At 31.2% G+C, this 27,294-nt stretch overlaps 1 protein-coding gene across 1 annotated transcript; it reads right to left on the bottom strand.

The window, feature by feature from the left end:
• Nucleotides 1–16,598: 16,598 nt before the first annotated feature.
• LOC108341877 (ethylene-responsive transcription factor 4) lies at nt 16,599–17,742 on the bottom strand. The gene has a single exon (XM_017579539.2). It carries the CDS (start codon nt 17,595–17,597, stop codon nt 16,935–16,937), a length of 663 nt encoding a protein of 220 aa, XP_017435028.2. The 5' UTR covers nt 17,598–17,742; the 3' UTR covers nt 16,599–16,934.
• Nucleotides 17,743–27,294: the final 9,552 nt, after the last annotated feature.

The following is a 27,294-nucleotide window of genomic DNA, read 5'->3' as shown; positions in this document are numbered from 1 at the left end:
ATGCCACGACTCAATAAATTTAACGCCGTCTATTGAAATTAACGGCAGGGTTCCAATTGACTCAATTTTACAAAAATAGGGACCTATTTGAGTTAAAAATAAATACAAGGACCTATTTAAGACAACCTTACACAAATAGGGATGTCCGAAAGGATTAAACCTATATTTACTCTCATAAGGGATTATATAATTCTCTCTACTCAACAAAAAATTATTTTATTATCTTCAAAACCAAAACCAATGGAAGCGTGTTTTTCCTTTTCTATTTTCCTTTTAAATTCAATCATATTCAAACCATGAATGTATTTTTTTTATTATATTTTGAACTGTATGTTGCAGAGTAAGCACTTAAAATAAATTATGATAGAAAATATTATTCATGTGAAGTGTTGAAGAATATCATAGAAAATATAACCACAAACCACATGACTTGATGGGAGACCACTCCAAGGGTTAATTGACTAGTATTAGATTGTTTTAGTTTAATAAATAATTTTGAACTGAAATTTAGAATATACATTTGAAGTTAATATTGGATTGACCGAAAAAGAAACTACAAATAAAATTTAAGATGATTCAACCGTGGGCAAAAGTTTGGAAATTTCAAATAAAGAAATAAGATGACATTAACAGTATGTTTAATATTGTAACTCTTTCACTTTTAACTTTAAAATCTCCAAAATATTTTGTACAGACATGAACTATATAAACATATTATCATGCAAACTATTAAAAGTATGTTTAATCATTTTTCTGTCTAATAAGCTATATCTATTTAGAATTAATAATAGTGTTTTAAACTAATAATAATAATATGTAGTTAAAACTTTAATAATTAATGAATTTGAAATCAATATACAAAGTAATTATAATTTTTTTATTTATATAATAAAGACAATTTTAAATATTAATGATTTTTAGTTTATAAAATAACATCTATTTAACTTAATCAGTATAACGACTAATTATTTTTATTTGTAAAATTGATCAGTATTTAATAATTTTCTTGTTGTAGGATTTTTTTATTAAATATATAAGGATTAGAGCTGTCAAAACGGGTCATCCGGCCTGATCCCGCTCAACCCATCATGAGTGGGAGTTGCTCCCTCCACCCCCACACATCTCTTCCTCCACCTCCCCTTTACTTTTTTGCCCCTTCCTCCACCTTTCCTTTACTATTTTGCCCCTCAGTAAAATTTTATTTTTAAAATTATTGTTTTTTAATTTTATTCATTTATAACATATTTCACTGATAACCTACGTAGTTCCTTGTATGAGTAAAATATTTTTCTGCAAAGCTTGGTGATCGTGAAAAGAATTATCAAGCAATCTTCCTCTTGTTCTCGGTGCAATACGTGGTGCAGTGCGTTTATGGTGTAGTGTCCTTGTCGTGGTTCCTCTCCAGGTACGTAGTCATAATCCTTCCTATAATTCTAAACCCTAAACCCTTCCCATACTTCCAATAATCCTTTGAATATCCAAGCCTATAATCCTTGCATGAGCCGCAAAACGTAGTAAAATAAAAATGAAACGTAAAAGGAACACTGCCTCTGGACGGATGACATCCTTCAACGGATGTCAACATCCGTTTAAGGCGAAACGGATGTCGACATCCGTTTTGCCTTAAACGGATGTTGACATCCGTTGAAGGATGTCATCCGTCCAGAGGCAATGTTCCTTTTACGTTTCGTTTTTATTTTATTTGTTTATTTTATTTACAGTAATTTATATTTAAATTTATAATTTTAAATGTTATATATGGTAAGAAGAAAGAAATGGAGAAATAGAAGTGAAAGGTTGATGAGGCTTGAAGAGAAAATGATAAACGGAAATGGAGAAATGGAGAAGAAGCTTGACAGAAGAGAGAAAGGTAAACGGAAATGGAAGAGAGGAAGAGGTGCAGAGGGAAGTAAATCAGAAGTTTTAAATAAATTAAAATATTAAAATAATAAAAATAAAAAATTTTAACTTTTGAGGATATAATTGTCATTTTAGAAGGATATAATTGGCATTTTAGAAAATTGGGGAGGTGGAGGAAGAGACGTGTGGGGGTGGAGGGAGCAACTCCCATCATGAGTTGGTCACTTAGTGAGCCAATTCAATCCGGCTCATTTATTAGCGAGCCAGAAAAATTCGAACTCGATCTGACCCATCACAGGTTGGTGGGTAAACGGATTGACTCACTAACTCACTTAATTACAATTTTTTTTTAAATAATTTTTTTTACATACTTTCTATAATTCAAATCTAAACAAATTTCACTCCCAAATTTCATTTCCAACATGGGTGTTTAATTAATTTTAAAAATAAGGAATTAAAATAATTTTTTCAAGCAAAAAATAATAATAAATATTTTTTTATAAAATTAAAATTAAATTTTAATAAAATAAAATTAGGTAGGTGGGTTGGTGGGTCAACCCTGTCCACCACGGGTTCAACTCGCATGAGCTGGGTTTAAATGAGCCGGATTGAAATCTAACCCGCATAAAAATATATACAATTTTTTCAAATCCAATCCAACTCGAATCCGTGGTGAACTAGATTGACCCGTGAATTGTAATCTATTTTGACAGTTCTAATAAGAATGACATATTCTCAAGATACATATAAAAATTATCATAATAAAAAACTACTAAACTTAAATGATAAAATTAATATAGAATAACTGGACTAAAAAACCAACTTAATAAAATTAAATTTTGGAAGACCACTTTTTCATTTAAATAAAGTATTAAAGTGATAAAAGACACTATACAGTTTATTTAAGAATATGTGATTATTTTTTTCTTAACAGTAAAATGGGTAAAAAGTTGTTAAAATATAAAATATTTTGAAAAACATAGTAAATGATGAGGAGGAGGAGAAGGAAAGTGCGGTGTATGAAGTGGGTTAACATTTATAGGATGAAACTATACAAAGATGCATATAAGCCTACGGATGTGACGGAAGGAAGTGAAGGAAGAACCCAATTGATTGTTCCTTCCTTCCTCTCTCTCTCTCTCGGGTGCCAAAAGAAATAGGTTAAAAATTAAATAAATAATAAAAATTAGGCAAAAGTGATATTATTAGGGAAGTAATTAATGAAATGGAGAGAAGGGGTTAGCTTGGGTTTTTGTGAGGTGAAGCAGTGATATTATTATAGGGAGAATGTGACCAATTCAAACCCAGTTGTCAGAAAACTATTATGAGCACACAGTTGAGTGACAAAAAGACGCAAAACTGTAAAAGTGCATTACCCCACCATCCCCACACGCAACACCCCCACTATTCTTCAACACCCATTACTATAATTACTTCTCTTTATTTTTATCACTCTATTAATATAAATAAATAAATAAATAAAATAAAACAGCACTGAAGCTGCTCCACCTGCGCCCAGCCGGCCGTCATTTCACACCAACACAACACAACTCTCTATCTCTCTCTGCCCTGTCTGATTTGACCCTTCTTCCATGTGGTCCCTTTTTTTCCTCTTACTATGTTTTTTATTATTATTATGGGGCGGTGCCTTGTGGGACCCACAGTGTGAGAGGAAAACGTGGCGTGTTTCTGGTGAGAAGCCCCATCACCACCGAATCTGTCGGCACCGCACACGTCACGCTGCTCTCTCTTACAATGTCACACGCAACACAACACATCTCCTTTTGTTCTCTTTCCTTTACGCAAAAACACATTTTGCAGACATACACCACCACACACACCAAGACGTAATTGGGTCTTTTCTTTGGTCTTTCCTTCTCTCCTTCCTCTTTCCTTTCTGTTTGTCATTTTCCCTATTGCTCTGCTTTTGTCCTCTTTGTGGTGGCGCAGTCTACTCTCCATTGACTGCGGCGGCGCACCGATGTCATTTTTAACACCACTCATTCCCTTTTCTATTAATTAATTAATCACTCAATACATGTTAGAAAAGAAGAATAAATGGCAAAACCTGTTCACATTTCATGCTATGCATGCATCATTGTGTATTCACACGTCATGCAACATGTGGGCATGTTATGTCACCATGATCATAGTGGAGTTTGGTTGTTGACCGTGCCCTCATCCATCAAATATCACAAAGGTGGATGGCCGGACCAAGCACTTATTTGTCATTTTCTTTTTTTTTTCTTTCTGAATATTCCTTCATATACCAAAACTTATTTTGCTCCTACATAATTTTAAAATAATTACAATTAACTGTCATCATGTGTGTTTGAGTGCGAATACAACTTGTGAGTGATAGAAACATGGGTGTGGTGAATTAGATATGTGTGTCAATTTGTTCTTGTGTGCATAAATACAACTTTGACATTTTGACATTAGTAAATTGATAATTTGGTTTTTCTAAGAACTGTGATAAACAAGTAAAAAGATATTTTAAATGCAAAAAGTAACGATCTCTGTTTCATAGATTCTAGCTTGGTTCATATATTAAGAATTGAACTCTCTATGTTATGAATTGACTCACTGAATTTATGTTACTGTATAAACAATACCACTTCATTTACAATATTTTATTTTCAATATTTTTATATTATTCAGGTAGTAATTGTTATTGGATTGACTATTCACCACTAAATTTAAATTAAAAGTTAAAATAAATAATTAGTTTGTTTTCTTACTCGATAATTATCTTTAATATTTAGTGAAAAAATTAAAAATTTGCTTTTAATACTAATTGTATTATACACCTAGTCAAGAAGATATTTATTTATAAATCAAGTCATTAGTCAACATTAAAATTAAAATAAAAAACAATGTTTACAATGTGTATATCAAAGTGAAGAATAGAAGGACGAAAATTTAAAGCTATACACGCGGAGAATTTAAATCATAAAACTTAATAAAGTTATAAGTAACTTCAATCCAAGTTCAAGGACTTCACAAATACAAAGAATAGATTTTTGACAAATTATTAACAAAATTATATGTTGACAACACGAGATTAAAAATACAATTATAACATTAATCATGTGATTATTAGAACCAAACACGATTAGAACAGAATTGAACTTTCATTACATTCAAAAAATAATCTAAAGTCTACCACAATTATAAATACTACTGTACCAGTAGGGACCTGGCACCAAACAAACCGGATGTCCGTGTAACTATAACGGTCCAAACACACTATCCTTATGCTCGTCATCAGAAGGGGTCAGGTGTGATATGCCGAACGCCCGTATGTCCATGATTACGCAACCTTATCACTTGCCATCCGCAGAAACAACAATTCGTATGAAGTCGGCCGGTCATACCGCCAACTAACCAGATCGCCTACATGGGCCGGCCGGTTGTAAGGCCAAACTGGGAGATCGGCCGGCCACATCGTTAATTAACGAGGTTTAAGGTAAGTAGTGGTTAAAAGCTATTGGACTGAATTTGGGTCGTGATTAACTTTTCACTAATCCCAAGCCCATAGCGAAAACTATAAATACAAGATCCAGGGGTGAGTGGTAGATAGGTTGCATTTACTGCGCATTTATTACTGTTCTATGGAGAAAACCATTGTTCTCAAACTGACTTTGACATCGGAGAATCTTTCGCAGGTCTCTCACCCGCGCGTGGAGAAGGAAATCGAGAAGTAAGAATTGAGAACCGGACATTCGAGATACGAGAAAAGGAGGACGTGGAGGCATTGGACGACTCAGCCTATACAACCGAAACAATATAAATTATAATAGGTTTGATTAGGTTTATAATATTGATAAAAAGAGTTCTTAGTTAAAGATATTGTTGGATGAAGGCAATCCGAGGGAGAGATTCGTAGGACCCATAAACCAAAATGTACAATGTTCATACAAAAGGAAAGTGGGCTCTTAGGTTCCACAAAGTCAAGAACATACTATCTGCTTTTACGCGTACACCAATTTTTTCATAGATTCTATACCATCTTTTTCTTTACAATTTAAACGACATTCATGTGTACACGTCATACTCGCTCATAATAATTATTGCAACCTTCTCTTCAGTTTACTTGGACTTGTAAACAAACTACCAAGTCAAATTTGTGAACAACTAGGACTGTTAAACAGCTGGGTCCACTTTGTTTGGGCTCATTAAGCTATTCAACTAACTTCCTCTTTTCTCATTCTAACTCATTTTCTTAAGTTCCACAACTGTTCATTAAATCACCAATAACATTTTATTTTAACAAACTTGCTTTTATGTCAGTTTCTTCTTATTATAAATGTTATACTATACCTTTTGTATTATTTAATAATCTTAATTCAGGTTTTATCTTTAAAAATACTTGTCTTTTTATTGGACCTCCCATTTTTATTTTTTAATGTTTCTTTTTTCCATCGAACTTCTTTTTATCCCATACCTCATATCATCTTTATATTAAGACACTTCTAAATAATTGTTAACGACAAAAAGTAATTAATTTATGTTATTGCTTTTTCCAAATAATGTTATCAATGTACATAACTTTTACTGTGAATGACTTTTAAAATTATTTTCTTACTATTTGTTGATAAAAAAACACATACTTTGTGATATTTAGCTACTATATAAAAGTAAGACTTTAATGTTAGATCAAAATATAAAGTGTCATAAAAAGCCATAGTTTTTTTCTCTAAACTATGTCTTATGTTAGGAATTAGAGGAAATAGATTTTTATTAAGCGTATCAATCCAGCTTATATGCTTGAATTTTAAAAAAAATCAACTCAATAAAAAATAATAAAGAATTATTATGGGTAATTATAAATCAATTCATCTCCAATAAAAGTGTTTATTTCAAATTTAAATGAGTTAAATTAAGTTTGACCCAAATTAAAAAAATAAATATTTTTTGACCTATTCAATTCATATTCATGATAACCTAACTTGGATACATGATAGTAACGAATTTTGTTACCTGAATTTTGCGTCTCGTGACAATTTTTTTAATTCAATAGGCTAGACACTAAAATATGGCCAATGAGACAATTTTTCGGACTGCAAGATAGTATGGATTTATCTCTATAAATAGTAGGGCAAAGTGTTTAACCACTATATCAATGCTTCATTATAGTTTTTGTTTCCCATTGCATTTATTAATAGTTACACATTTTTCTTTTCGGGTCTTTAAATTAATTTCACGACTTCCTATTTGAATAAAATGGTAACTTCCAATATTTATAGAAATTAAAAGAGAAAAAAGAAATGAACCAATTGATTATTAGACAATAATATATATATATATATATATATATATATATATATATATATATATATATATATAGTATTTCTAGAACTTAAGACTTTTTACAAATCATCTAGCCCCTACTGGCTAGACTCACCTAGTAGGTTACGTATTTCAAACATTGGGAACATTTAAAAACAATAGTATCAATCACTTAACTAGTTTTTGTTGTTTAATATATACTAGATTTGACATTAGATAGATAATATTGTACCAACCTAAATATACAACCTACGTGAAAAAGTATTATGTGAATAAAAAATATAGGGCGAGTAATTTTATAGGGCATGAAATATTTGAAAAACCATACTTTTGTTTCACACTTTATATGATGGACGGCTAAATTGTTTAATAGACACGATATATAGTATGGTCGTTATCGTGATTCATGTGATGAAGCAGAAGCATTGAATGATGGTGATGAATTTGCCTATGAAGTTGAAACGAAAAGCGGGGACCATTCATAGTTTTCTTCTAAGGCAGTGTTTGAATTCAAAAGTTGTTTTGTTTGATGGGCCAGTAGGAGATCGTGTTAGTTTTTGTCTCATTCAGCCATGACCATGCAGCTGAACAGACATTCCTCAAAGGTCCTATAAAGAATTATCATTTGCCTCTTTTATAAAGTCAATTACTTCATCATTAAATCTTTGTTACATCACTTCCTCCATTTTCATTGCTTCCTCCTTTTTAGGCCATTCTTTTTATCGGATTCTAGGCTTTACTCGTCAAACAAAATGCACCCTTATGCAGAAATAAAGTTACCTGAAAGTTGAAGAAAAGCAACGCAAAACCCAATTGCAGATCGGTCGTCCATTCTAATATCTCCAACGGTCAAGCCTCACTTTCAGGTCATAGTGGAAACCATGATTGTAAAATATAAAGCAGCCCCACTAACATTTTGTACTGTCATATACTATTAAACATAGTTTTTAATTCATATGCAAAACCATTCACCTTCAACAATACCACACTCTACAGCAGCAGCAGCGCTTCATTCATGCTAAGAATAAATTTTTGTACAAAGCAGGTGGGGGGCAACAATTGTGTGCAGTTGCATTTGATTACAACAAGGCACACCAGCATGGGGTACGATATTGTTATTATTATATTCTACAAAAGAAAAAGCAAGAGTGATATTCACCTTCCAAGTGTTTTCTATAAACAACTTGTCCTTCACAGTCACAATGGTAATAATAACCCATGACCCATCTCATTGCTCAAATTTTCACAAGGTAGAGACAAAGTCTTCTAAATAGGAAACTCATCACTTACATGATGATATGAGTATCATGATCAGAAATGGTAATTATCAAAGAATATATATAGTTTATTCAAAAATATAAATTCAAATAACAAATCATAAATAGGGGTATGTTTATGGGCTCCATTCACCATTAATATTTAAGAACTTGCAATTTTGCCGCGTCACTATAGCAGGGTTACACAGTCATTTGGTGAGAAAAATTTCGTAACTCTGCAGAGCCATTTTTGAGCTACGTTTTTTCAAATATAAATAACGAAATGTTTCGGATTTGGAGATCGAATTTATGGGTTAAACGTTTTCGGATATTTTTACAATATTTTTTTTATAACATTTTAACCTTATTTACGTGATATAATATGATTGATACAAAATTACTCCACAATCAATAATAATCATAAAAATCAACCTGAACCAATCACAAAATAACATAGAGATAATGTTAAAATATTGTCAAAAATATCATTATTTTATGTTGTAACTGTGTCTAAATTTTAAGTACAGTTATTCGTGTTCATGTTTTCGGTTCATTCATATAATTTGTTCATTGTACCGTAAAAACATAGATTTAACTAATCATAATTTAATGAGAACTCAAAACAATTTATTGAGACGACTATATTGAGAAGAGTATAATTTTAGGAATTTATTAGAAAAAATTAATATTAATAAGTTTGAGTCAAATTTATTTAACATTTTAATCAAAATCTTAAAATAATAAATTTATGAATTTTTATTTTTAAAAGTTGTTGAATTTTCTCATTTTAATTAATTAGCAGGAGAATATAAAACGAAACCAGGAAATGAATCTTTATTTAATTTTTTTCCTTAACTTGTTATGAATCAGAAAATTGGGCACAAGAAGTTGAGTACTTAACTCCGAGAGAAAGATAAAGGAATAGTTGCATAATTCAGCTTGTGCGAAAGGTTTCTCTCTGCAGAATTTAGATGAATGAATGTTTTTGGGTAACCAAATAGCCAAGGTGTGGAAAACGTGTTTGATTTTTTAATGATGCTTGCATTCGCATTTAGTCACATATATAACTTCCACAAACGCACCCTTATATAATAATGATACTTTTGAAAATATTTTTTTTTATAATATTTTAATATTACTTATGTGTTATTTTATAATTAGTTCATATTAATATTTATAGTTATTATTAATTATAAAGTAATTTTAGACTAATCACTGAAAAAAATATTGTTAAAATATGATTATTCTATTTAATTTTCATCTCAATTTGAATATAAGATGAGTAATAATTGTTTCCACCGCGTATTGGTGTTATTTTATTGATAGAAGCCAAAGTGCCTCATCATTCTCCATCTCCACACCACAACCATATGCCACGTGCATCTCTCTCCTTACATTTTTTAATTTAGATACTCAATCTTCTAGACTCGCCTCTTGTGAACACCCACATCAAATATCAACTAATTATTCAAGACTTGTACTGTTTCCTCTTTTTAACGAGTTTTTCCTTATAATTCATTTTGTTATTATTGTTCCTTTCTATCTCACTTATTTTATCTCATACTTCTGTTTTAATTGTTGAAAAATATTGAAAATTGGTAAAAATCTCGTCCTTCAATGCTTTTGTCAAAATGTAATTATCATGGAATACAAACTTGGTAGTCTCCAAACAATTCACTTGTAAGTTTTAAAAGCAATTCATTTGGCACGATATAAAATGGGTCAACTCTGCTACTGTTCACAGCTTTGCAATTCAAATATATAATCAATACTCAATGTTTCATCTACCAAATTCGTCATTCCAAGCCTAGAAAAATGATTAAGCACAATTTTTACTCTATAATTAAATTTAAAATTTATACCAACAAGCAATAGACCTCGTAGCCTAAAGTTTAAGAATTATTTAGACCCAATTTATCTTAAGTTGTTTAATATTAAAATTAATATTTTTGTAGGTTAACCGTGACACTGTTTTATGATCATGTGATAATGAGGATAATTTATCAACATGTTTGATTATCTCTCTGTTGGATTCATCGAAAAGGAAATAGAAAATCAATAAGATATGATTAATATCACTCTTTACAAAGAAAAAACTTTAAAATATTGAGTCAATAAATTTTTTTTTTTTATATATTACTCTATTTTTTTCATTTCTTATATTTTGAACAATGATTGTGGGAAGGTACAATATTATTTTATATACAATATTTACTTTTTATTTCTTGTAACAAATTATATATCTTTTAATTGTTTTTTGTTTTTGTGATTACTAAAGGACAGGGTAGAATGGTCAAATATTCCAAATCCAGTACTTTTCAGACCACGAAATTTGGTTTTCCACGTTGAAGTTGAACGCGCTGAGAAGAGAGTGTGGAATGGATAATTGAAAGTAGCCTCTGCCTTTATATTTATATGTTTATGATATTTATTCTTTTCCCTTTCCACAAAAGGTGTCACCTCAATGCACAACAAAAAATTTAAAATTATAATCAGCACCAACAAAATAATAATAATATTATTATAAAGGACAGCAGCCGCCCACACCTAACCAATTTTTTAACATTTCGTTTTTTCTTATGCGATCGTGCCTGTAGTAATTATTTTTACATAACTATTATGGACTACGATAGTGGTGACTTTTATTTGCACACGCTAACAATTTTGAATAGGGATATTTAAATATTTATAATATTTATTCTAGATTGGGGTGATATGATTAACCTTTGTGTCTTTCATTTTTGGTTGTGAGAGAGTGAGTGTTCCCCAGCGCTGGAGAAGATAATAGCCGCAATGGGTCCCACACCCACAAACATCTTTTTTTTCTGCCAAAAATTGCCGACCCGCCGGCGTAGCTGTCTGTCTCTGTCCGACACGTCACCTTGATTCGTGCACCCTTTTCTCTTTCTTCCCATTTCAATCCATTTCACTCTATTCTTTTTTATCATCATTTTATTATCTATTTCTTCTTCATGCCCATCATTCACTATTTACTTTTCATTTTCTATCACAACAACCACACTACCATTCAAATTAAATAATTTCATACTTATCACCAACTTTTTTTATTGTAATAAATTTTATTTAATTATACACTGCAGGTTAAGTCCAATTCAACAAATGTGATCAATAAAGATTTTGTCAAGAGAGATAAACTTCATATTGATAATTAATAGTTATTATAAAACAAAAACAAGAGAATCGGGAATTATTTGCCCCCACTTGTTGATCCTTGATCATAAAGCAGCATCTTTGTATATCAAATCTAATCAATACCTTATCAAATCGACAAACCAGAGCATGAATCATTGTTTAGTTTAATTTGACATGTTGTGTATTAATTCAATGCAACTTATGAAATGTTACGACCCGGAAGAAAGAGCTGCGCAGCATCCTTTACTTGAGCCTGGTGTTCGGAGAATCAATCATTGCTAGTTACCTAATCTAGCCAACAATTTCCCATTTTTCATCAATTTTTTATTCTGCAACTACAATCTTTACCCAACTAATATAGATTTTATTGATTATAATACCTATTTTAGTTTAGCACAGATTTCTCAAATCAAAATCCGGGTACAACATGGAAGTTTCCAATTTCAATCTATATTTGTAACTAATAATAATAATGATCTTCATTGCTTCTGCAATGGAATTTCACCTTTTTTAAATTGTTTCTAGATGCCAAATTTTAAGTTTATAAATTATGCATATCCTCTTTTACAACCGGTTTTTAATTTTTTAAGGAGTTATTCGCAATAGGTAACTATTTGTGAAAATTGATTTGAGATGATTTGGATCCATTTGATTTATGTTATTTGTGAGGATTTACAGAAAAAGTTTCTAAAAAAAGAAATGTGAAATGAGGAAAAAAGTTTCAATAATATTGCTTTTTATTGAGAATTAATAAGTACTATTTAACTTTTTTTCAATTAATTTTTTTAACAAATATTTATATTTTAAAAAACTACGCAAGAAATAATAATTTTAATATTACACTTAAAATAATCTATTAATTATATTTATCAATTAATTTTTTATTCAAATTCATTATTATCTTTCAATAAATTAAATTAACTTATTTTTCGTTGTTTTTTTTAATCACTAGTTTTTATCTGAATCATCATTTATTTTTCCTGACCAATTATCGCGTTTTACATAATTCGAAACACATGTATGGTAAGCATGCTTTATTCTTCTTGACCAATATCAATTACGCACTAAATATACACTACTTATGGCTTTTGCAGTATTTTTCCTGTTCTTCATTGCTTAGCTTTATCGTATTTTAGTCAATTTTTTTCTTTTATGAAAAATTGTTTTTTGGATGGGAAGAAGGTCTGCATAACCGTTAAATATTCATCTCCTCTTATTTAATAGTCTTTGAACAGAAAAGGCCAATATGCATCTAATGTCATGGATGCATGATGCATCGGCTGCCATGTTAAACTCTGCTTTCGAAAGGAAAAGTAGAGAAATAAAGTCAATTATTTTATTTTATTTTTGTTTTTAATGGATGCCTCATTCATAGTGAAACTCTTTCAAAGTCTTCAATCAATGAATTTTGCATCCTGACCTAACTAATGTCAGTAGAAACACCACACATCAGCTGCTTTGCAATTAAAATAATTAAAAACATAATTAGAGATTTTTGTAATTCTAAAATTTCATATTACTCATCAGTCAAAGTCCAAATAGTTAAAGTACAAAAAAAATAAAAGAAAAATAAAAGATGAAGCAATGGAGAGATATTTTTAATATAGAAAAGGAGATGATAATAAAAAATGATAGAAAATGGGCGGTGATTGCAACATGTGAATTTTGAAGAACAGGACCACATTGAAGAGTGAAGTAAGAAAAGTGTTTGTGTTGTGTATGAAAGGAAGGGAAGTACTTGAGTGGTTTGGTGAGCAAGGTACGCTAAAATGGGAATAACAAATGAAATGTTTGGTTACTACCAAACCAATTCGTGAACCACGCTTACGTCTTTCTTCTCTCTATCTCTTTCTCTTACAAGTCGGCAGCTACACACACAAAAGAACCTTCATCTCATCATCATTTTATTCTCTCCTTTGGATTACTCTTTTATATTAAGCTTAATCCATTTTATTCCCTTTATTGCCACCTACTTTAATCCAAACCCAAAACTAAAGCACTCTACATATATCAACAATTTTCAACTTCAACCTACCAGAAGCTTCCCAAACAATTCGCTATGTCATATGTCATGTGTGTTCCACAATCAAATTAGTTTAGCTCAGATTATTCCATTAAATTATGGCACATAACGAATTTCATGCTTCCGTTCTAGTCTCTTTCTTAAAAGGAATCTTGGTGAGTTAAAGAGAAAAAAATGTATGGTAAAATAAGTCTCATCATCAAAGATGAATTGTAACATTTAAAGTGTATGTTAAAAATACGTTTTTAAAGAGCTCTTTAAAAAAAATTACTTTCATGATAACATTAATACACTACAAAAATAAAAACAAGTATTATTGATTGTCAAAATTTATCGAAAAATATAAAAGATTGATTAGTAATAAATATTTTTGTAAAGGATATTGAATAAATTGAAATTCATTGATAAAAATTCAATCATGAAATTTTACTCACAAAAAAGTATATATTTGTTGGTAATTATTAGAAAAAAAATTCCAATGATAACTATTACAAACTGATTCATATTCTTATCCTTCCTCTTTCCTCTTTTTCCACCAGTTCTTCAATATGTTTTCCTGCACTAACTCTAGAAATCCTTAGTCTTAAGGGAAAACTTCAACTATTGATTTGTCTTCTTAAGCTTGACCAACTCGGCAGCTCAACCAATTAACAACTCAGCCAACTCGATAATGATAACAACTCAACAGAGAAATTCATAGCTGAAAACTCTCTCCCCTTCTCTCCAAAAATCATGGACGAAGACGTGAGTTTGTCGACCTTTACGCTCTAGGATGGTTATAAATATGATTGTGGATCATTGTAGACGAGTTAAGCACTCGTATGGGAGGGAAGTTTGGGAAAGTCAAAGACTTTGGTGGTGAACTAGATGTCATAAACTTTGATGCTGAGAGAGAACTGTTCAAACTTGGAGATGATGTATTCGTTTTCATCAAGACAGTGTGTCCCTGGAGTACTTTGTAAACGGAGGGTGGGATAGGGTGATTTCTTCACTTAGGAACAATATTGCTCATTAGGTTAGTGTTGGCCTCCTTAGTTTCTTTCTAAGTGAGTGGTGTTGTGGTTTTGGTGTGAAGAGGAAATGAAGATGAATTGTTTGACAAATTTATTGGTAATAAATATTTTAAATTATCAATAAATTTTATCAACGAATTTTAATGACAAAAAGTTCATCAATAAATAAAATATGTATTGTTGATGAATTTATCAACATAATATATTTATGATAAAATATGTTAATAATTCAAATTTATCTATAAATTTATTTTTGTTAATAATTCCAAAGTTTTTTGTAGTGATGTTATCATGATACTTCATTGAGTAATTATATTATTTAAAATATTACTTGATTAAAACTTACTTAATCCTTAAAAGATATATCAATATATTAAGAAATGATCATGCTTATAAGTTTTTTTCTCAGTAATTTAAGTAATGTCAAACTTTTAAATATGTCATAACGAACCTTCTTATTTAGAGTTAAAGGACAAAAATAAGTTGGAATGCTCTTATCTATTTTTATACAAAATATGAATTGTTTCAAATTAAGACAATATCTTTAAAAATTTAAAATAATTTATTATGTGATAAACATTATTAATTTTGAAATTTGATGTTTTTGTTGTAATTTTATCCGTAAAATATTAGGGCAACAACATCTGCTTCTAAGCATCCTTCCACGTGGAATGCATCTTAAGAATTAATAAATTTATGTTATTCCTTTTGTGAAAGTCGAAATGAAATAACGATAGGCCAATTTTGGTTTTGGAGTAATTAGTTTAATAAGGGTATGATGAAAAGGGAGGAAAGAAAATAGAAAACGATAAAATGGGATTCAATGAACCAAAAGATCGCAAAGATGCACTCCCCCATATTTCTTTTGTATCAGACGCATATTAAAGAATTGGTTGCGTATTCAATATATCTAGCCGCGTTAATGTTGCTTTCTTTTTCTGCGTTGCTTTGCAAAGGAACCTTCGTCCTTTGTGGAATCAACTAACGTTTAATCATTCGTTCAGCCGCAAACTCGTCTAATCGACCTAAAATCACATGCTCAGTTTCGATCAAATAAAGGAATTCAAAATATTTAAACTCCAATCACTTGTGCAATTTCATCTCGCATAAAACTACACATATTATATAGTAATATTGAGTAAAACGTAGTTTCGATTGCAAAGCTTACAGAATAATTTTATTTACATTTAAAAAAAATGAAAACAGACATATATATTGTAAAAGGAAAAAATATTTAATGTGAAAGGTTTTTGTTGTGTGTTACGAATGAACTGCATCAGGGTCTATTATAGAAGATTCCACCGTACTATCTTTTGAATTGTGCCATTGGATAATGGAGCACGGGTTTATCTGTGTAGACTCCAAAGCGAGTCAGAATTTTGAAGTCATGTGTAAATGATGCATAGTTATTCCCTGTCGGGAGTTAATTTGAGAATGTCGATATTACGTGGTTGAACTTGTCATAGGATTTCCAGAATTTTTTTCCTAGTTGCATGTCATTACAATTGTCTTTCATGTCTGTGGTTTATATAAATATCCTGAATTATGAATAGTTTTAAAATTGAATAAATAATGAGTGAAAGAGTTATATATTAATTAATTTGATTTTTTGGTTTATTAAAATAGTTAATGGAAATCCTATGCAGATATGGTTATGATATTGAAAGAGGAAAGTTAGTTTGGGATGTGGAAGGAGGAGGAAACGTAAAATTGATGGGTTATCTGGTGTCACGTCTGTAAAGAAATGAGAAGAATTAAAGGATAAAAGATTTTGAGGAAAGACTGGTAATGGTATGGGTTTTGAAAGATGGAGGAATGAGTGTGGAAGTGGGACACGTGTGGTGTCACCTTAAACTTTCGAAGAGGAAACAGGGGCCAGCTGTCACGTGGCGGCAGGTCAATAAATCAACGCCACAACAACGACCACTACTTACCAAGTACGCTTCACCCACACCACACCTATCCATTTTCCCATTCTAAAACAACATCACAATCAACGTATGATCAAAACTTTGCTGTTAAATTCATTTAACCAACAACATTACACCTTACACAATACTACTACTCACCACTAATCAAAACCAAAATAATAATAACCGTTTCCTCATTTAAGAAACGACAGCATCAAACCGACGGTTCGGTTCTTCATCTGTCGCAAAAAATACAGACAATCATATCGCCTACCTATTCACATAGTGCCATTCCTTTCCTTCCTGTTATTTTAGGTTATCGGACGCTGCTATTTTCTCTACTTAAAAAAAAACTAAAGAGAAATTCATAATCCGAAAAACAAAATTAAAAATTAAAAAAAAACTCAAGGGTGTGTCAGATTCCGGATCAGGCCATCTCCTGTGGAGGAGGGTTATTAAGGTCGAGATCGAAAATTCTGGAACCGCTCCCCTTCATATCGCCTTCGTTGTGGTTCAGATCGATCACGGAGGACGAGTCCGAGTCGCTGGTCGTCGCGTGGAACTCGCTCGCCACAACGGGATGCTGATTGTAGCCAAATCCAAACCCACGCGGGCCGCCCAAACCGGCGCGTATGACAGCGTCGAAGTACATAACCTGGTTGGCCGCCGCCGGAAAAACGGAGAACTGGTGCTGGAAGGGGAAGCGGGCAGCGGAGACGGCGGCCGGGGCAAGGTTGAGGTCCAGAGGGGAGGAATCGGCGGCGACATCGCGGTCGCGACTGGAAGACTCGACGGTGCTGCTCTGGCTAGGGCTGGCGTTCTTGACATTACTATCGGACGGAGGAGGGAAATTGGTCTTGGCCTTGGGGCCGCGAAACTCCCGAGCAGCGGCGTCGTAGGCACGCGCCGCCTCCTCCGCCGTGTCGAAGGTGCCTAGCCAAACGCGGCTCTTCTTGCCGGGATCTCTGATCTCGGCGGCGTATCTTCCCCACGGCCTCTTCCTGACTCCCCGAAAATGCACCTCCTTGACTCCGGCGGCGTTAGCGTTAGTGTTAACCTTAACGGCAGTGGTCTTGTCCCTGGGCGCCATAATATTGTTATGGAGTGAATTTAATTTTGGTTTGTGTTGAGAGTGGGAGAGGAAAGAGAGAAAAGGAAGAGCATGGATGATGGATGCAGGGTAGTGGGAGGGAGCAGGTGCGTTTTTTATAGATGGGGATGGGATGGATGGGCCGTGCATGATGGATGATGAATCCAGAGAGAGAAATAAAGAGAGAGAGAGAGTCAACTATGAATTTGACTGGGGTGTTGGACATGGAAATTACCATTGCAGTGTGGAAGTTACAGAGTTACGTGGCATGTGGGTTGTCCAGACAGACAGCAGACAAAGCAGTTGGTTTCGTCTGATGATCACATCATCCACCCCACTTATCCTATGCCTCCGGACAACCCTCTCAATTAATAATTTATTATTTCATTTCTATGTATTTATTCTGTGGTGCTCATTTGTCTGTTTTTTTTAATATGGAATATTGAATGTAAAAATATTTAATTTATTAAAGAAAAGTGTGTGGATTTGAAAATGGGTGGATATTGTAGTAGTACGTAGAAATGTTGTCGGCGGAATCTTCTGTCTCGCCGCGTGACTTGATAGTTGGATCTATATCTGATGTTTTTTAATTTTTTTATTATTATTTGATTTGAGAATGATTTTGAAGGGAAGGATGGTGGCTGCTATTGTTTATGGGCATGGGAAACGCTCACTCGTTCCCTCTCCCAATGACATAACATATCAATCTGCGGCGGCTAATTATATTATTATTCCAAACCAATCAATCAATAACCTCATTCTCTATCTTACATTCCCTTCCTACCCTCTATTTTTCTTTCACATCTCCACTACTATCTATTATTATACTCCCTTTTTACATTTATAATCTACTTATTCCTTATTATCCATCTCTAATTAACTTAATTACTCGTCTTCTTCTCTCTCTTTTACCTTCAATTTTTTAAATTCAATACTTAATTAAATTATTTAACTTTACAGGAATACGGGACCGCCCAACTTCCTCCCTTTCCGTTACAACTGATGTACCTATTTTATATTACATTATCTGCGTTTGAGAGGAAAGAAGGAAAAAATGTTTAAACCCCAAAATAATTATATTCTTCTTTCCCAGTCAATCGGAACCAAGACCCCAAAATACAAACCTTATCATAAATTTTATTTACTTCTATAAATAATTCTATCATTTTCTTAGTCATAAATTCAAATAGATTAAAAAGAGTATGTTTGTCTCTGGTTTACACAAATTTTACCTTGTAATAAAAAATTTCAAATAAGTTAGAAATTAAAGTATTTTATTGCAAATCAACATAAAAAACACTATATTTAGTACTGTGCTATTTTTTTTTTCAAATTTAAGCTAAAATATTTTAAGTTCTTTTTATTTCAAATTTAAGTAAAATTGCTTAAATAATTTTGTATTTGAAACTTAAATGAAAATGTTTTATTATTTTTCTATTTCAAAATTAAAGTGAAAATGTTTTAATAACTTTGATTATATCAACAGTAGATTATACCGTGTGAAAAGAACAAAATAATTAAACTCAACAAATACTTTAAAAAAACTCAACAGTTTTAAATTAAATTTAAATTATATAATAAATATTTTAAATACATCTTTATATCAATAAAAATAATTATTTTCACTTTTTTTATACATTAGATACAATATTTTTAGCCAGTCGTTTTTAATAAGACAATTTACTTTTTAATAGACAAATATATAACTAAATCATTTATCTTTTAATATATAAAAATAACTTATTTTTAATTAATGAAATGCCGAAGTGCACAGTTTATCCATTCAAATACAATTATATAACTTATCTACTAAAAATAATTCACACGTGAATTTATTGTAACTTTTCAATTATTATTTAAAAACTATATTTTTAAAAAGTGTTATTAAATAACATTAGAAAACGTGTTCAATATGATAGTTTTAAAATGACAAAAATATCTGTATATACGATCGCAAATAAATCTTACAGCATAAAATATAGTTAGTATAGTATATAATTATTACGAGTAACAATATTTTAATATTTATTTACAAAATAAGTTGGGTGTAAATATCATTAATATATCCGTGAATATTAATTATTTAAAAAAAATAAAATTTTAATTAAATTTATATTTTATTAAATAAAATTTAATTAAAATTTAATTTTTATTTATTATTGTAATTTTATTTAATTTTATTTAATTTTATTTTAAAGATTTATAAAATATCTTTTGTTAAATACATGTGAGTATCCAGTGATACCAGTAAATTTTAAAATATTCTATACGTAATTTTTAAACAAATATTCAATAAATAATGAGATGAGTAATCAGAGAATTTTTTTATTACAAATCAGATAGTATCCGTATCTGATTCGAAATATTTTTTTGGTATTTTATGGAAAGAAACATATTTCAATATTTATTTAGTATTTAACTTTAAATTAGTTATCCATTTGACTTCTCATTTTTCCTATTTAGCTAGTGAAAGCATAGAGTGTGGTTAATTTTTTCAAGATAATAAAAGATAAATCTATATTTCAAAAAATAATTATTGTAATAAAATTAATTAAAAAACATTATTAAAATTTGTATTAAAGCTATAAGAAAGTTAATATATGTAAAAAGTTATTATAAAAGTTTTTCTATTACTTTTTTTACGCTATAATTATATAATAGAAATGCATTTCTATATAAAATAAAAAAATCATAATTATGATAAAAATTGAAAAAAAATAGATTTAAAATATTTTAATTTGGTTTTAAAAGTGAATATTATAGTTATACAATAAAAACTCTTTCAACCCTTTTTGGATTATTGTTTTTGATAATAAAAATTAATAAATAGTTTAATAAACAAAAAGATAAAAGAAATTAATTAAATTGAAGATATAATTAAACCAATATTATTATGTCAAAATTTCAAAATAACAAATAAAACAGCGAATTTTTGTTAAAGAATTGACAAAGAAAAACACATCACGTCAGTGTGACTGAAGGTGTTGGAAAAACATGGGCATACGGTTCTTGGGCTGCAAGCATTAATGAAGGTTGATCCATTAATATGTGTTGAATTGATTGTTAGCGTGATTATAGGTCTATGCATGTATAACAGTGTGTGTGAGGCTTTACAACAACAATTTGAAACGGAGCAGAACGTGTTAGCGTTAAAAAAAAATAATAATATTTCGACAATATTTCTTTATAACATTATAATGTGATTTATATGTTATTACGTGATTAATTTATATTAATATTTATAATTATTATTATTGATTATGAAATAATTTTAAATTAATTATAATAATACATAAATAATTTTAAAATATTATATAAAGATATTATTAAAATATTGTTTTTAAAAGAAAGAGGTGAGATGTAACATTGAAAAAGAAGTAAGAAGAGATAAGCATGTGGTCAACTTTTATTTGGTGTGAAAGCCCAATTATTCATGTGTTCTCCACCAACTCAACACGCAAACAATTCACAGCCTAATAAGTTAAAAACCACACACCTTCCATCCAACCCTAAATTCACAGTACTCTTGTCGGATAATTTTCCATTAATATTCTTAGCTAAACTATCTTGATATTGAAATGAAAAAAAATAAATTGATGAAATTTACTTTTAGAAAAAAAATTAAATATGTTATTTTACTAAATCTAGAGATCATTTGAACCTTTCACATCTTTATTTAATTTAGATTATTGAGAAAGAAAAGAAAAAGAATGTAAAAGAGATACAAGGAAAAGGTGTTCGTTTCCATTTAAGAAAAAAAAAAGAGTATGAAGACAAAGTAAGTGGTCCATTATATTACCACTAAAAATCTGAATGAGTGAAGTCTGAGCTCTTCAAAATTCTTATAAATAGCTACCACCAAACTTTGAATTTTTCTTTTTTATAATATGTAAATTTAGTCCTATTCTGAAATAGAAGTACTCTGTTATCCACAAGATCACACGACACGGGTTGAGCGAATTGCAGACCCTACATACAAAAAAATGACGTTTAATTAGGGTTTTGGTTTTATGTGAAATTCTTGCGTGTTCTGTTTGGTGTACAAGAATTTCCCTCATTGTCCATCTTTATCCGTACCACTTTGACACATAGTAGCAGCAGCCATTGCGATATGTCCAACACGTGTCGACAAGTGAGTGTGTGAACATTTTTCTAACTAAGACACGACCCATTAACCATGCCCTGGTGGTTGGTCCCACAGCATTGCACATGTGATTAACACGTGTTTCTTTCTTTACCTTCTTAGGTTGTCAACCTTCGCATTCACATTTACTTAATCCGTACCATAACACGTCTTTATAACATTTAAATTAGTTTTTCACTAAACTTAACACAGATTTTTCTATTGAAATAATTATTTTGGTATAACAATTTTTTTCTTAAAACTATGCTATACAATGTGAGATGAAATATATTTTTAAATTATTTATAAAAAAAAATGAAGAAGTTGGCATATTAAAAGAAAGATAAAAAACGCTGGCATTGTGCTAATTTGTGTCCTACTCTGCTGCCGTCCTGGACTCAATAAACGTGTTGACCGATGTATTTGACTCCAATGTTTTTATTGGGCTAATGTAAAGTTGAAATTTAAGTTAAAAAGTTACTAAAATAATGTGAGACGGTTGTATGTTTTTTAAACCTTCTTTTAGGATGAGTTTATTTTGGAAAAAGGATTTGGGGAGAAGAAGTAGATAGATATGAGGGAATTTGAAAATAAATTGTTTGTTGTTTATTTAAATGAATTTGGATGTGAATAAAATTAGATTTGAAAATAAAATTTGGAAAAATTAGTGTAAAATTTGATTGATGTGACAGATAAAAAATATATTTAATTGGTAGAAATTAAAGATTACCAAAATACCTTTAATAGAAAAGTAATATAAAATTGTAATGGTTAATATTATATATAATTGTAAAATTTATTATAAGAAAAGAAAAAATAAAAATTAATTTTTAACATCAAATACTTCATCGTCAATCTCAAGCACCAAGACATCAAACATACCACCTCCAAGATCAAAGACATAGTTTCATTGTTTTTCCTTTCGAAGCCAAATATAGTAACTATTGGGGCCATCACCAATTAGCCCAAGTTCAGCCATATACGGGCTAGCGGAGCCATTAAGGCAACCTGTTATCCTTACAACCACAGACTCACTATACCCTAGACCAACCTTATAAGAAACAATCGAAAACGCTTAAGAATGTCATATATTTGACGTCCAGCTTCAATAAATTCCAATGGGCATAATAGGAAAGCAAGGCATGCCGATGCTGTTATGTTGAGGGGATCTACAATTATAGGTTACAGCAGACGGTCCCAAACAATTGAGTTATCCCTCACAAAGGCTAAGTTCGAGGAATTGAGTTTAGATCTTCTTGTTAGGCTCATGACACCAGTGGACAACTCAATAAGGGATGCCTCGGCTTCTTGGCTTAGTGAAAGGTCTGCTTCCTAGTTGCGTCTACCATAATTCCAAATATTAAGGATCTAGCAAAGTGGCTTGAGGTTCCGGACCAATGGATTAAAAGGTTTGGAGAAGAAATGAGGCCTGTAAATTTGACAACCAAGGTTCCAGATCAATTTTTCTCTTATATTTCGTTCAACAAGGAGCACATGAATTTGATCAATGACTAATAACCTTTGGTCAATCAAATTTATTCATTAAGAACTGAGAGTAACAAGACCGACAGAGGGAGGGTTCTCTATCAGGCAATGAAAAGCAAATGCAGTCATACATTCTTTAAGGTGTTGGTTATCACACTGGTAGGCTTTGTCTCAGATTGAAATATTGTAGAAGTCCTATTTATCAAGAAAATATTCAAGTACTTTGCACTACAAATACGCTAACCCATGGAATCAATCTCTCAGTCACATAGCTTTGCTATTTCTCTTTCTCATTAAAGTAGGGGTACATGAGTATATAGAGAGGATGGGGATGTTGGAAAAAGAAAAATCTTGGAGCCTTGGCGTCAAACCATCTTCGGCTTCATCTTTAGGTCTCGATCAAAGGGTCAGTTGTAGAACAACTTCCACACAAGTCCACGTCTCTTTTTCGATATCCCGATAAGGCAACCTGGCTTCTTTCCAACTTACCTCAAGTTCATGAGTTTGATTTAATTGTCATTACTAGGTTTATAAATCCAGGTTATCAAGGTAAAAGACATTTTTTTCATGACCTAGCTTTGCTAAGCTTCTTAAGAAACATAACATCAAAGTGTTTTCTATAGGTCAACCTCGAGCAGACCGATTGGTTAAAGAACAGTAATGACAAGTTGGACAGTCAAGATTTAGGACACTACAGTGAAATAAGGAAAACCGATCTTCGAACCCTGTACAAAAACAATCGTGTTTGATATATGATCACCTAGTCTGTTTAGTGTTCAAACATGCTCACTTGTCTATACTCAAGACTAATACATGACTGAATGGCCAAACGGTTGACTACCTAGATTATATGGTAGCTATCATACTATACACAATTGATTAATTATTATTTTTTAAATAATATTCTGAATTATCAAAATTTAACTAATTATTCAATATAGTTATAATATTTGATAAATAACAAAATTATATAATATATAGTATACAGAGCATCAATTTCTTATCTATTATGTTTGGCGTGTATTAAAGATGGATGGAGAAATGTAATAAATGGATTTTAATGTTTTAACAATTAGTTACTTAAAACCTGACAAGATTCCCTGGAGAAGTCAAAAGTTGTATTGAAGAGCGTTACAACAAAGTCCATAAATGGTTCCAAAAGGAAAACATTGTGTTTGGTGAGACACATGCATGAGTAGTAAGCAACCTTTAAGATAGACTAAAATTCCGAAAGTTAAGTAATCATCGTCTAAATTTAAGAGCGACATGATTCACGAACTTCTTAAGAAGAAAGAATACCAAATTAAACACCGCCAGTTGATATTTTCTATTATAACACGCTTGCGCCCAAGTTAGTTCATTCAACTCGTACGTTGTACCTTTCCTGATCTTGCGGTTGGGGTTTCATATTCTTAAATTATGTTCCCATTTGCTAAGAATAAAAAAACTACTCCCATTTTGTTCCTCAAACCAACATGATCCACTGAATTAGTATATTATAAATTTACGACTAAAACTAAGTGTACCCACATATGAACTTTTGACTGCACCATTGATTGACACTAACCTATTGTGAGATATTTTTCCCTAATTTGTTGATACTGAGCGATGATAATCTATAGCCAGAAATCCTTTAGAACAGTTGGGTGAAGGGAGTGTTAGATCTATCGAGAAGGAGAAAAACAATGCTTCTTTCACACTTTCCCTCCTAACAATCTTTCTCTCAATATATTGTTTTTCTGGTTATGATATTATTGTTTGATTTATCAAGGAGAAGGTTTCCTAAATCAACTATATATAAAATCGACACTTCTTTTTATCCAAAATCTGATAATAAATTAACGAATTTTTCACCTTTATATAATAATCTACTTTTTTATTTCTATTCAATATAAAACTTAAACTCAATGAAAACATCACCATCTTAATATCTTAGCATATCTTAATAATTAATTATATTTTTAGCTATTTTACAAATGTACAGCACACATCACGATAAAATAATGGCAAACATAGGGTCAAACCATTCACAACACCCAAAACTGGGATATATATATCATTCAAAATTTATGCATTTTCAGAATTTGACACCTTGGAGGAAAACATAACGTTGAAAACGAAGAGTCCATCTCAGGAGTCAACAAATTGTGTTAAAAAAAAAAGAGAGAAAAAAAACATGTGTCCCGTGTCTAAGGTTGCATTTGGTGGAAAATAAAAGAAATTGACCTGACAGACATATGAACAAAAAATACAATTAGGTCTCTCTTTGATTGGTTAAAGAAGCCCACCTTAATTGAAAAAGGTAAGTACACAGTTCTCTGTTTCATTTTATCTAATTCCCTCTCTAGAATTTTTCTTGCATAAAAACTTTCTGTGAAGTGGACTTCAAATACACCTAGAAGGCCTTTTTACGGGTAATCTAGAAGGACAAAAATATCATTTTATTACTTCGTTAATAGTTTATCAGTCTTTTAAATTGTTTAAATCAAAATTAATCGTCTTGAATAAGATTTTGTTTTATATTGGTTTTGAATGGAATTAGTTATTTGTAAGACTTGTCTTAAAATATAAATTATATAAATGAAGTGAAGTCTGAGTAATTTATTAGTTGAATTAAAAAGTATAAAAAAATAAAGAATTTAAAATACTCTTACTACTTGTTTATCATAAGATAACGCGTGTATTTAAAAAACATAACAAAATACAATACAAAAAAAAGAGATTTTCAAATATATATTGTTCGACTCTCTTTTTATTCATAGATAGAAACTTCGTTATGGTAATAATCGTCTTCAATTTTAAAAGATATTGTACATGCAAAATTGTATATGAAGGAAGAGACAATGTTATTGGAAACAAATGACGGGCAAAGAGGTCAGAGTGAAATAAACATAGAGGAAAATTACTGGTAAAACAGTGAGTTAAATCAAGAAGAAGAATAAATAACAAAAAAAACGTATAACTAAATTTACAAACCAAAGAAATATATAATGACGTGAAACTTGAGATTTTTTGAATACACAATTCCAATATAGAGGAGGATGAAGGAAAAGTTAAAGTAGACACCAATAAAATGGAAAATAGAAGACTTTTAGAAATTTATAAAAGAAAAAAACAAGATAAAAGAAGACATGCCTCCTTCATTTAAATTTTTTCCATATAATAAAATTTGTAGTACTGTTTCATTGCCAAAAAAAATGAAAAAAAGTAATCTAAAGCAATGTATAGTTCAAATATGCATATTACAAATAACTATATTTCCCAAACTTGATTATTTTAGGTGATAAATTTAAGGTTTAATTGCTTCCTTTGTCCCCAGTTTGGTTGAATTGTGTCAAATTCATCCTCATTTTTAAAAAAGTTTCATTGTCGTCCTCACGTGGTGTAAAAGTGTCAATTGAATCCAAACATAGAAAAAATTTGTGTCAATGTAGTCATCTCCGTTAAATACACATTAACGGTGTTAAGTGGTTGACATCCACGTCACCATCAGCGTCCCCAACAACCAGCTCCTCGCAATCGGTTCCTCCAACGCCACCGCCTCCTCCTGGATCCGCAAAAACGTCGCCGCATTCCGCCCCGCCACCCGAATCTCCGCCGTCTCAGTCGGCGACGAGGTCCTCACCACACTCCCCTCCACCGCGCCGCTCCTCCTCCCCGCACAGCGAGCTCTCGACGACTGCCTCGACCACTTCGACGAAACCGTGGAGGAGCTCAAAACCACCGTGGCAGATCTCTCCCAAAGCACAATAGGGTCGAAGCGTTACCACGATTCGCAGACTCTCTTAAGACGATGATTTGGGTTGAGGAAGAGATTGAAAGAGAGAAGACGACGATTTTGGTTGTGGAAGAGATTGAAAGAGCGACGATTTAGGTTGAGGAAGAGAGGAAAACGACGTCGTCGTTTTGGGTGGGGTTGGCTGTTGCTGTTCTTCCTCTTCATCTGAAGAGGCGTAGTTTGCTAGTAGAGAATCCATTACAACAACGACAAGGAACAATTGCGAATTGAGAGTACAACAACAACAACACCTTATTACCTATTTTCCTCAAACCCTACCCAACCCAAACCTCAATATTACATAAATCTCT

Source organism: Vigna angularis, chromosome 6 (assembly GCF_016808095.1).
Source record: "Vigna angularis cultivar LongXiaoDou No.4 chromosome 6, ASM1680809v1, whole genome shotgun sequence".
NCBI lineage: Eukaryota > Viridiplantae > Streptophyta > Magnoliopsida > Fabales > Fabaceae > Vigna > Vigna angularis.
The sequence above is the reverse complement of the archived record's forward strand: the minus strand, read 5'-3'. Positions and strand labels throughout refer to the sequence as shown.